At 46.9% G+C, this 12,829-nt stretch overlaps 1 protein-coding gene across 1 annotated transcript in view; it reads left to right on the top strand.

The window, feature by feature from the left end:
- LOC142276764 (nicotinamide N-methyltransferase-like) overlaps positions 1-4,345 on the top strand; it is a 30,191-nt gene extending 25,846 nt beyond the window's left edge. Inside the window, exon 3 of the mRNA XM_075332610.1 lies at positions 2,316-4,345. Coding sequence (XP_075188725.1) covers positions 2,316-2,736 — 421 coding nt within the window. The 3' untranslated portion in view covers positions 2,737-4,345. The remainder of the gene's footprint in view (positions 1-2,315) is intronic.
- Positions 4,346-12,829: the final 8,484 nt, after the last annotated feature.

The following is a 12,829-nucleotide window of genomic DNA, read 5'->3' as shown; positions in this document are numbered from 1 at the left end:
TGGTAGTCCAACTACTTTACACAATTCCTTACAATCTTTTGTATCCTTTTTCCCGCTCTTTTATTAACTAGGGAGATATCGTTTTCAGCACTTTCCGGAAAAAAAACCAAAACGATTTCTTCTTGAACAGAGTATGCATAGTGCTCTAATTGGATTGGCCAAATCCAACTGGAATTCTTTCCGACCTCGTTGTGAAGACTTACCCAATCACAACAGTGGCGCGTGTCTAATACACAGAGGAATATGCTAATTCCAACACTTTAAGTTACCTGAACCCTTCCCCCACCCCGTTTGCGTATGGGAGGATTCTTACACAAGCAGTGGCGCGTGTTTATTGCTAAAACACAGGGGGGATACGCTGGTTCTAACACTCCTAAACCCTTTCCCTTCTCGCACGTGTGATTTACACGAGCAGTGAATGTGTCATTTAAGACACAGGGGAATCGCTGGTTCCCATACTTCTGTTCAAAAACAAACTCAATAGCGAAAACGTATAAGCCAACTATTTTCTGTTCCAAATTCCAAACAAAATATCAAGTCTGGCAGGCTAGCTGGGCTCCTTTTCTCCCCCTCGGCTGCTATAAATTCCTCCCTCTCACCCACACACTAGCCCCCTCCTTCTTGCATTCAATGTAAAGACTACGGCAGTGGGTGATTGACCCCCCTTCTCCTCCTCGCTTCAAGCAGCCATCTCGCTGCGCTGTCTTGACCCCCGCACTGTCCCTTTCTTAACAACTGGTGGGTGAATGACCCCCCTTCTTGCTGCCGCTGATTTTAACAGTTACAAGTAATTAACTCTTTGAGGACTAAGTCAGAGTAAAGAATTTACAGCCCTCTCCCTGTTCCTAATTAATCACAAATGTCAGTCCGCTACATAAAAATCAGTGGGCAACTGCTGCTCAAAAAAAGCCCCCAATTTCTTCCTCACTTACAGCAACTCAATAATACAGACAGCCAGTCAGATCCCATGCAAGAGACCTAAACTCAAGTTCTCAAGGAGTCTGAGTTCTTCTGTAGGTCACTGGCGAGTGACAGTCACACCATAGGTCTTCGGTGCACTACCATTCTCCGGACTAGTGACCACCCCCTTTCTCCAGGTGTCTCTCGAACCACAGATATAATAACACATACAATGTATATGATGCTTACCGCGGCTCCAAAAATGAGGGTGATCAATCCTCAATATCATGTGACATGTGGATACTCGTGGAATAGCCCCAGACGTCCGGAAATTGGAAGATCTGACTCACTCTTTTCGGTGGCTCCACATTTGGCGCCAACTGTTAAGGACGAGACTTAAGCGGTCTTTCAGGATCTGACTGCTGTTCCAAATTATAATGTCATGAGTGCACGCGAGAAAGAACAATAACAGACACTATATCGGTTATGGACCTTCTCCATGACCGATGCTAAGCAACTGCCTCTCTTTATTGTTTGAAACTTTTTATAGCTCTTGAGAAGTGAAGGGTGTAGACAAAATACAGTCTAATCAAGTATCGCAGGCTGGACTCAGGACATATAGGAATTAACATAGTCTCTGCTGGATTGGTCAGTCAAAACTTTAGGAATTCCTTTGTTCTTTAACTTCTTTAGGAGTTGTCCAGGATGCAGCAGCCATCTTCAAATACATGTGCTGGTATATACTATGTTAAGGAAAATCACTAAATATGCAATATACATATATACGTGTTAGTAAGAAACAAAAGCATTCATAAATATGTGTGTTAGTTTACATCTACTAAACTATATACCTGAGTCTATGAAATGGCTGAATTAAGTATTTTTGGTTACTTAATTCTTATCCTCAACAACTATTTAAAATGAGGTTTTATATTAAATTATGAAATATATTTAACAAAACAAAAAAAATAAATAAATAGCCTTTTAGCACAAGGAGACTGATGTTGGGCTCTTTTGTCTTCATGTCTTGACAACTGTTTGAATGTTCTTACTCCTGTAGATAGAGACTGCAAGTGTGCAGCATGGAGACACAGGGGAGATCTGTGCTGCTGTTCTACTGCTGTCATGGGACATTTTATTATAAAGATGCAATGTCATTTGGATTCCTCTAACTAATGGAGCAACAGGAGGAGAAGGCTTGATATAGTAAATCCTGTCAATGCATCTTGTGACCCTCTACTGTCTAGTGAAATACACAGACCAACTATTTAAATTCATCAAACTTTTCATGTCTTATTGTTTTCCCATAATTGATATATCATCTTTAAGCACAAATCCCTAATCTCACCAGATGTAAGATTCCAGGTATATTTGAATTGTCTAATCAACTGTTGTGAAATGTTTGTATTTTACAGCGATGGGTGGAAAGAAGAAGAAGAAATTCTAAGAGGTAAAATAAAGGAGATCTTAAAATGTGAGCTCAGGAAAGACGACCTGGATTCACTGCCAAAGTTTGACTGTGCCACGAGTGTATGGTTTCTTGAAATGATCAGTAAGGACCACGAGGATTACAGAAGAAACCTAAGAAAAATTAACAATTTAGTCAAAATGGGAGGATATCTGTTATTTTATGCATGTATTAATTCTTCCTTTTTTAAAATTGGAAAAGACAAGTTTCATTTATTGACATGTGATGAAAGTTTCTATAAGAAGGTGATAAGTGAGGAAGGGTTTGAGATAAAGCATGATGAGAATCTTGAGAAAGTAATGATCTCTGACGATGTAGACCATGACAGACTGGTGTTTATTGTTGCCCAGAAAGTCAGGGAGGCCTAGACCAGGGGACATCATAGCCATTAATGTATCTCTGTATAGGTTTCTGCTGTAAACTATAATATAATCTATGCATATCTATATATAATTGCCTTATTCTCTCTTAGTCTGTCTGTCTGTCTTGCTCCACAATGACATCATTACAATGACAACTGTCGCCACACCGCGCGCACTAAAGAGCCCGTGACCAACGGCTCAGCTAACTGAACAGCCCGAACTACGGGCCGACAGGACGATACCCGACACTTTTCCCCGCACCCACACGGAGCTCCGACTTCCCAGTGAGTGCTGCACCCCTGGGAGCCCACACCGGAAACCCAGCCGACACATACCCACTGCTCAACTCCGCCCCCCGCACACATTACCCTGCTCAGCTCCACCCCCCGTAGTCCGCCCTCTACATGTAAACACTGAACACACACACACACACACACACACACCTGGATAGTCACCTGTCCCCAGTCATGCAGTCCCCGGCACTGACATCCCCAGTGCCATGGCCCCGCTCGGCTCCTCCCCACCTGCAAACATGGCCCCGCTCGGCTCCACCCCCCCGCACACATGGCCCCCGCCCGGCTCCGCCATCGCTGCTCCCGCAGTCTGTCGCCCCTGACTTCTTTCTTCACATAAAACTGGCAAAAATTATAATATTAAAATTTTCAGCAATTGTGACACCAGCCATTGCATTATTCAATCTACTAACCTACATACACATTCTAGACTACCCGATACGTTAGAATCAGGCCACCTTCTAGTAATCATATAAATGTGCTTCGTACAAAAAACATTTTTATATAACAAAAATATAAAAGCAAAACCCTTGTTTTTGCTTCCATTTTTCATGAACTTAACTCAAAGATCTAAGACTTTTTCTATGTACAAAAAAGGTTTTTTTCTATATTGCTGACATATTTGTCTAAGGTTCCTTTCAGACGTCCGTGTTTTATCGGATACAAGCCAAACGCATCGGTATGGTCCTATGTGTGTCATACGTGTGTAACGAGTGTGTCACACGTGTGACATCCGTGTTTACATATTGTGACATCAGTGTGACACGTTCCTGAGAAAACAAGTATCGTTGAAATAAAAATATTTTCTATATTCACTTGTATCCAGCGCTGTTTTCTTTTGCTCTGCTGCCTCCTACTTCTGACCCCCACTCATTATATGCACTGATTATTCACTGCACCTCAGGCCTATAAGCTATAGCAGCGCCGGAGGCAGCAAACACTGTATGTGTAGTGATGCCGAGGAGGTCATCAGAGTTCCCAATGAACTCGGACGACCTCCTGATAACACCCATGCGACACCCACGCTACAGAGGATGTCACGACTATGACTTTACGGGTTCATCAGAGTTCATTGGGAACTCCGATGATCTCCTGGACGTCACTGCACACACAGTGTTTGCTGGAAACTCACCTGTCACCGGCGATGCGGTCCCCGATGTTCTCCCCAGCGATGCTGTCCGTGATGCTGTCCCGGGCGATGCTCTCCCCAATGTTCTCCCCAGCGATGCTGACTTTGGAGATGTTGTCCTTGGCGATACTGTCCCAGTGATGCTTTGGGTTCCAGTTCTGAGGTGCAGTGAATAATCAATGAGTATAATGAGCAGGGGTCAGAAGCAGAAGGCAGCAGAGCCGAAGAAAGCAAAGCTGGATACAGGTGAATATAGAAAATCTTTTTATTTCAAAGACCCGTGTTTTCTCCGGTTCAAATCACACTGATGTCACACAGATCACATCAGGGTGCGATCTGTGTGACACTCGTGCTGACGGAGAAAAAACGGACATGTCTCCATGTGTGCGTGTGGGGCCAAGCAGGGTCACACGGCCCATGTGAAAACACAGACGTGTGGGCAACATCATAGAATAACTTGGGTACATGTGACATCCAAGTTAAAAATGGGTATCACAGGTACCTAAAAACACTGACGTCTGAAAGGGGCCTAACTCTGTGTCAGTGAGAGCTTCTCCTTTGCCAAGTTAATCCATCGACCTCACAGGTGTAGCATATCAAGATGCTAATTAGAGAGCATGATTATTGCAAAGGTGTGCCTTAGGCTGGCCATAATAAAAAAAAAAACACTCTGCAATTTTACAGTATTGGTGGTGTCTGTTAGGGTGAGGGGGGTTGGGCTTGGTCAGTAAAACAGTCAGTATCTGGTGTGGCAACTCTTTGCCAGTCTGCCATCTGATGTGTAAAGTGAAAACTGGGATTCGTCTGTGCCGCCCTGGCAGCGTTCGATCCGCTTGGATCCATGGGGGGTGATTACTCGTGGCTCAAGGGTCTCCGGACCCGGGGCTAGGGGCCACACTGAAAAGTATAAAGGGGTATTTACAGGGGAGATGCAGTTCGTGACACTGTGACGCCCCTGGACTAGTCCAGGGTGTCACAGGGAACTGCACTATTCTCTATCCTTGGTGCAGGGCCCACCCTCCTTGGTTCCGGGGTCCGCAACAGTGATTCTGTACTAACAGCACAAATCCTAGTCACCCAAACACTACACTTGTCAGGCACACCAGGGGCGTGGTTCCAGCTGGGAAAGGAACCGCCCACCTATGAGTCAGACAGGCTGGTGGGAGGAGTCAGTTAGACAGTTGGTAGTAACTGAAAAAGAGAGAGGACCTGGGGATTAAGAGCTCCCTGAGGAGAGCCTGGCTGGGTCGCAGACAGTGGCCTGTACTTGACGGCTCAGAGATTAGCGGCGTCAGCACAGCGGAGGGATAGGACTTCCCACACAGAGCAGTCACAGAAAATCCCACGTGCCAGCTGCTAAGAGCAGGTCCCAATTAAAAAGAGGGACGGGACCCGAAGGTTTCAAGCCAACGGGGCCAGGGACACACACAGTATACAGTGTATGGAGGAAGGCTCCAGTCCACCACAGAATCACTGAAAGGGACCACCGCACGTGCAGTCACCGAGTGCAGCAGTACCAAGAGACTTTGTTTACCTCAGAGTCTGTGTCCACTGAATGCGTCATCACACCTGAGTGAGTACCCTGGCTCCCCCAGCGCCCTGCCGGCCCTATATCAATATAGGCTGTTCCTACCTATTCCCTACCCTGAGTCCCGGGGCCCCTACCTGCGGAGGGAATCACCACCAGGCTGCCCCAACACCATCAGCCCCGGCACTCCCATACAGCAGCGGCGGTATTCCTTATTACCGCACACCGCAGGTGGCGTCACAAATATTCTCCCCCGTAAAAAACCTTTTTGTTTTTCATCAAAGTGTCTGCCGAGCAGTCCGACTGCTGCTAGGGCGTCACAACACCACCCGTGGTGTGCGGTAATTGGGAGTACCGCCGCTGCCTTTGGGAGTACCCGGGGTGATGGAATGAGGCAGCCAGATGTCGTTACCCTCCACAGGTAGGGAAAGGCCCCGGGACTCTGGATGATAAGCTGGGGTGCAGGGGGAGCACAGGCTCACTGGTTGCAGGGGTTAATCAGGTACTTACTCAGCAATAAAGCAGGCGCTGACAACGTGGTAAAGCAAGCCTCTGACTGCCGCTGTCTCTAGAGAGGAGCTCGTCTGGTTCCCGTCCCCTGCAGCACTGCCTGGTGGTCTGTAACTTGCCTCCTGGCACATTAATTTAAAGTATGCTTTGTGGTCTGTCAGCTTGGAGCTTTCCGGTCCCCGCTCCCCACTATGGCTAAGTGAAGGAGCCTGCTCTTAGGAGCTCACGCTTGTGATTTCAGTGGGATGCTTATTTGGAAAGCCCTATCCCCCTTGTTGCGCTAGTGCCCCCAATCTCTGAGCTTCTTGGGAAAAGTCCATAGAGATCCTGTCCTCCACAGGTTAATTGCTGGGTCGCCTGATTCTTCTCCCCGACCTAGGGTCCATGTACCCCGTTGTGTCTTCGGTCCCTGACCAGCAGGTGATAGGACCAGGCTGTTGACCATCCTCCAAAAGAGGTCCCAGGCACCTAGCCTCAATCCCCTGTGACCGGGGGTCTGACTCCTCTAAGTCCAGACTACCGTGTGCAACCTAGTCTGCTTCCCCTGGGAGCCACAACTCCTAGCTTCCTCAGAGCTCCTCTCAGCTCGAGGGCTACTACTCGACTGAAGTGATACCTCTCACCTCCCTGCCTGACCCCTGGGTGGGCGGCCCTATTCCAGCTTAAGCCGACCACTGGTGTGCTTGACAGGGTGTGGTGCAAGGTGTATCTAGGATTTTATTTGCTGGTGCAGGCAGTACTGCAGGATAGAGACACAGAACCATGAGGGGTTGAATCCTGCGCAGGGAGGGAAGATTGTGCAGTACCCTGTGATGACCTGAATAGTCCAGGGGTGTCACACATCCATGAAGAAAACACCTCTCAAATGTGTCAGATGCCATTAAATGGGAGCATTTGCCCACTCAAGTCTGTTACGACGATCAACTGCAGTCAGGTGGAGGCCCCGATGAGGAGGACGAGCAGCAGCTGAGCTTCACTGAGACGGTTTCTCACAGTTTGTGCAAAACTTCTTTGGTTTTGCACTGATTGTTGAAGCCGCTGTCTGGGTGGCAGGTCTTAGGCGGGCTTTGCACACTGCGACATCGCAGGTGCGATGTCGGTGGGGTCAAATTGAAAATGACGCACTTCCGGCATCGCATGCGACATCGCAGTGTGTAAAGTCTCGATGATATGATTAACGAGCGCAAAAGCGTATATTCATAATTACGCTGACGTGACAGTCCGATGTTGTTCCTTGTTCCATCGCTGTGTGTGAAGCCGCAGGAGCGAGGAACATCTCCTACTGGCGTCACTGCGGCTTCTGTAGGTTATGCGGAAGGAAGGAGGTGGGCGGGATGTTTACATCCTGCTCATCTCCGCCCCTCCGCTCCGATTGGCCGCCTGCCGTGTGACGTCACAGTGACGCCGCACGACCCGCCCCCTTAACAAGGAGGCGGGTCACCGGCCACAGGGACGTCGCACGGCAGGTGAGTGTGTGTGTGAAGCTGGCGTAGCGATTATTTTCGCTACGCCAGCTATCACCACATATCGCTGCTGCGACGGGGGCGGGGACTATCGCACTCGGCATCGCAGCATCGGCCTGCGATGTCGCAGTGTGCAAAGTGCCCCTTAGACGATCTTGGAGGTGAAGATGATGGACATGGAGATCCTGGCTGATGCGGTTACACATGGTCTGTGGTTGTGAGGCCAGTTGGATATACTGCCAAATTCTCTGAAACACCTTTAGAGATGGCTTATAATAGATACATGAACATCAAATGCACAGGCAACAGCTCTGGGGACATTCCTGCAGTCAGCAGGCAAATTGCACGCTTCCGCAAAACTTTCAACATCTGTGGCATTGTGCTGTGTGATAAAAAAACACGTTACTGTGATCTTTTATTGTGGCCAGCCTAAGGGGTGCTTCACACACAGCGAGCTCGCTGCCGAGTTCGCTGCTGAGTCACGCTTTTTGTGACGCAGCAGTGACCTCATTAGCGATCTCGCTGTGTGTGACACTGAGCAGCGATCTGGCCCCTGCTGCGAGATCGCTGCTCGTTACACACAGCCCTGGTTCGTTTTCTTCAAAGGCGCTCTCCCGCTGTGACACACAGATCGCTGTGTGTGACAGCGAGAGAGCGACAAATGAAGCGAGCAGGGAGCCGGAGCCGGCATCTGGCAGCTGCGGTAAGCTGTAACCAGGGTAAACATCGGGTAACCAAGGTGGTTCCCCGATATTTACCTTAGTTACCAGCCTCCGCAGCTCTCACGCTGCCTGTGCTGCCGGCTCCTGCTCTCTGCACACGCTAAGCGGTGTGCGCTGGTAACTAATGTAAATATCGGGTAACCATACCCGATGTTTACCTTAGTTACCAGTGTCCGCAGCTTCCAGGCGCCGGCTCCGTGCAAGCGCAGCGTCGCTTGCACGTTGCTGCTGGCTGGGGGCTGGTCACTGGTCGCTGGTGAGATCTGCCTGTTTGACAGCTCACCAGCGACCATGTAGCGATGCAGCAGCGATCCTGACCAGGTCAGATCGCTGGTCGGATCGCTGCTGCATTGCTAAGTGTGAAGGTACCCTAAGGCACACTTGTGCAATAATCACACTGTCCAAACAGCATCTTGATATGCCCCACCTGTGAGGTGGATGGATTGTCTCAGTAAGGCCAGAGTCACACTATGTGATGTGAGAGTGCCTTGTGTGTAACTCGCGTGAGTCCCGCATTGCATCACCTGCCACGGCCTGACACTCTCAGGACAGGAGCGTCTCAGCTGCATAGAGATACATGCAACTGACCCGTTCCTGCCAGGAGAGGGTGCTGCTGTGTCGGGTGAGACTCGCGCAAGATATGTGCAAGGCACTCGCAAGTGTAACTCCGGCCTAACGAAGAAGTGCTCACTAATACAGATGAGCGGACCCGTGGAAGTTCGGATCTGTGGTTGCAGCTGGACTTTTGATAAAGTTCAGTTTGGGACCCGGACTTGACCTGAACCCCAATGGAAGTCACTAATTGGGCAGTTTAGGTCTCCAACCACATCCAGCCAGCCATAAATAGATCAATTCTGCGGCAGGGCAGTGTTTTTCCATTTTTTGGGAGGTGCACACTACACCCACCTGATCATGCTGTTGTTACCTCCACTGCGAACCGTTCAAACACTGGGCCGAGCACTGAGCGTAGCCGAGCACCGAGCATAGCCGAGCAAAGTGATGCTCGTATAAGTGGTTTGCACAAGTAAAGTACCTGAACTCTGTTTTTTTGGAAAAGTCTGTGAACAAACATCAAACCACAGGTTTGTTGATCTCTACTCACTAAAGCGGGGCTTTACACGCTACGCTATATCTAACGAGATGTCTGCGGGGTCACGTCGTAAGTGACGCACATCCGGCATCGTTAGTGATATCGTAGCGTGTGACAGCTATCAATGAGCAGAAATACTCACCTTCTCGTTCATCGCTGACATGTCGCTAATTTTCTAAATTATGAAGGTCCGGTTGTTCATCGTTCCCGTGGCACACCACATCGCTCCGTGTGACACCACGTGAACGATGAACACAGTTACCTGCTTCCCGCCGGCAATGCAGAAGGAGGGAGGTGGGTGGGATGTTTACATCCCGCTCATCTCCGCCCCTCCGCTTCTATTGGCCGGCCGCTGTGTGACGTCGCGGTGACGCCGAACGTCCCTCCCCCTTCAGGAAGTGGATGTTCGCCGCCCACAGCGAGGTAGTTTGGAAGGTGAGTACATGTGACGGGTGGGTTACAGGATTGTGCAACACGGGCAACAAATTGCCCGTGCCGCACAAACGAAGAGGGCGGGTGCGATCGCAAATATGATCACACAATAAATTGTAACGTGTAAAGCAGCCTTTTACATAGATTTAGACAAATTTGTGAACAATATTTGAGAGAAAAAGGCTTTTTGTGTACATAGAAAAGTTGAATTCAGCTCATTAAAAATGGGAACAAAAACAAAAGTATTGCATTTATATTTTTGCTCTGTATATTTGCATTAAGCATTTTACTGGGACCAGTTACTCAATACTAAGGAACTTTAGTTTCTATAAAATCTCTTCATTATGTCTGTCTTCTGGAGATCAGTATTTCATTGTCTAATTCAGATGTTACAATTTGCTAGAAGTTTTCAATATATTCCTAAATAAAGACTTTAGGATATAATAAAAGAATATTGTCTATTACTCTCAATGTTCATTTTTAAAGCAATAAACTGTAAGGAATCAAATCTTTGTGGAGAATTACTACTGAACAGAGAACTGTATAATGAGGTTCTTTGCATAAACCTCTGTCCTAAATAAATGATGTACCCCGATATGTAATGTACAATATTCTGAATTCCCCAAAAAGGTACCTTGCATTTAATCAGTGTACTCTCAGTTTTATTCATGTGAACAGCCCAGAGCCCCAATACTGAGGATGCCATTCTCTGTCTCACAAAAGCAAATTTCAACACTACTTCAACCAGCAATTAATTACCTACATGAACCCACAGTCTCATGAGCGAGGGATAGGAGGTCTGATTGTGGTGTACTACTTCAGTGATCAGGAAGTTTGAAAACAGGAGTAAAAGTCTCATTCTGTGAATAATAATCCAAATTTTCAAGTAATATATAGGGAGGTGCTGTAGCTGTATAGTCAGTGTGACTATGAATTGACTGATCTGAAATCTGCTATAATTACAGCATCTTATATGGAATCCATGAGGAAGCTTTGCAATGAAATCTGAAAACCGCATGATATAGTGAGTGAGATCCTGATTCCAGGGAAGTGTCCCTTAATATACTGGATGCAGTAGTTATGAAAAATTACCGGTTTCTCTGCTGCAGATCTAACATAGCTCAAAATGCTGAGCTCTTAACTCCACCCACACCACTGATTGGCAGCTTTCTGTGTGCAGTTTATATTGATAGATAGCTGCCAATCGATGAGTAGTAGGGGCAAGGTTGCACCGAGAAGCATGACTAAATGGCATGAGACACCTAGTTCTGTAGTGATAATGTCCTGCTGATAAAAAATGATTTTATTGAAACAACAACGCACAGCCTAAACAAATGACACATAACTCATTTCAGGGTCTCTGTCTCTACCTCACGCTGATCTCAGATTACATAGCAAAAACCTGTTGACAGATTTCATTTAAGAACAGCCCGTTTTAATTATTTACAAACAAGAAACCATTTAGTATGATTTTTGCTCCTAAAACAAAAAACCCTGAATCCAAGGCTTGTGTATATCAGAATGTGAACTTTATCCACTTATAGGATGAGGTCATTAAGAAATTACCATAGCGGTGTCTGCACTGCAAAGCTTAAAACTAGTTGTATACATTCCAAAGGGAACTTAGAGGATTATACACATATTTTCTTGGTAAATTAGAAGCTTTTCAATATTGAGATTCAATGCTAGTTGAATTTTTGGAGAAAAAAAGTTGGCATGTTTGAATTTCATACAATCGGGTCATTTTTACTCCCATGTAATGAATGAGTTGTTAACAGCAAAATAGTTGATTTGTGCATTTTTTTGTTCAGTTCATGGGAAGAATTGAATTCATATCAAATGAATTTGATTTGGACTGAATGGGCTAGGAAGGGATTAAAAGCAGTCTGTAAACTCGAATTGACAGTATAAATATAAACTATGCCTTGTATGCATAGCCCCTCTCAAAAAACGTATCTGATTACATTTCAAGTAGTATTCCAATATCTATGATTAGAGCCGGGCTGACTCAAAAACCCCAGAACTGGTGGGTCGCTGTTACCTTTTCTTTTTAATACCTAGTTCCAATCCGGAATTCAGTCATCATATAAGTCTATGGGGTTCAGAAACCGGAGATTAAAAATGTTGGTAAAAGTGATAGGGAGCTAGGAGTGGGGGTGCTGTACTCACCCAGGCTATGTCATGGTGGCAAGCTGTTTCCAGGTCGCGCATTCACTTCCTGAGCAGCATTTCTTTCCTGAGCAGCCCATCAGTGCCTGTGATTGGTTGCAGTCAGCCACGCCCCCACACTGAGTGTTAGCTGACTGCTTCTAATCACGGGCGCTATTCTTGTTTATATGGTAGGTCAGAGTCATACTGGCGTATGACATCCGATGCGAGAGCATCAGATGTGAAATGCTAATGACCCTCGACTATGTCATGTGCCTGTGACCCGATCATGCGATCGAGGCACAGCTGTGGAGAGGGAGGAGTTAATCTCCCATCTGCTCCATTGTCAGCCTGTGCATACATCGCTCTGCACTTGGATAACATTTGAGTACAGGCCGATGTTTTTCTTGCATCCATAGACTTGTATGGGTGCGACTGATAGGAGACTCACAGACAGGCCGGTGTTACACTTACGTGTAACTCGCGTGAGTATTGAGTCTCATCACCCGACATGGCCTGTATTTCTATGCAGCTGCACGCATGTGTTCGGATAGCAGCAGGCTGGGTGATGTGACTTAATACTCGTGAGAGTCACACGTAAGGGAAACACCGGCCACAATCACAGCATGCTGCGATTTTTTTTCCTCAGTCCGATTAGTCAGTGTGACTCTACCCGCACAGTAAAATTAAATAAGAAAAAAATAGCGTAGGGTCCCCCCATATTATGAAACCAGCACAGATAAAATAGATATTTAGTTTATGTATTGGCCAATGCATGTAAACC

The sequence above is a fragment of the Anomaloglossus baeobatrachus genome, chromosome 1 (genome assembly GCF_048569485.1).
Source record: "Anomaloglossus baeobatrachus isolate aAnoBae1 chromosome 1, aAnoBae1.hap1, whole genome shotgun sequence".
In the NCBI taxonomy this organism is placed as follows: domain Eukaryota; kingdom Metazoa; phylum Chordata; class Amphibia; order Anura; family Aromobatidae; genus Anomaloglossus; species Anomaloglossus baeobatrachus.
The sequence above is the reverse complement of the archived record's forward strand: the minus strand, read 5'-3'. Positions and strand labels throughout refer to the sequence as shown.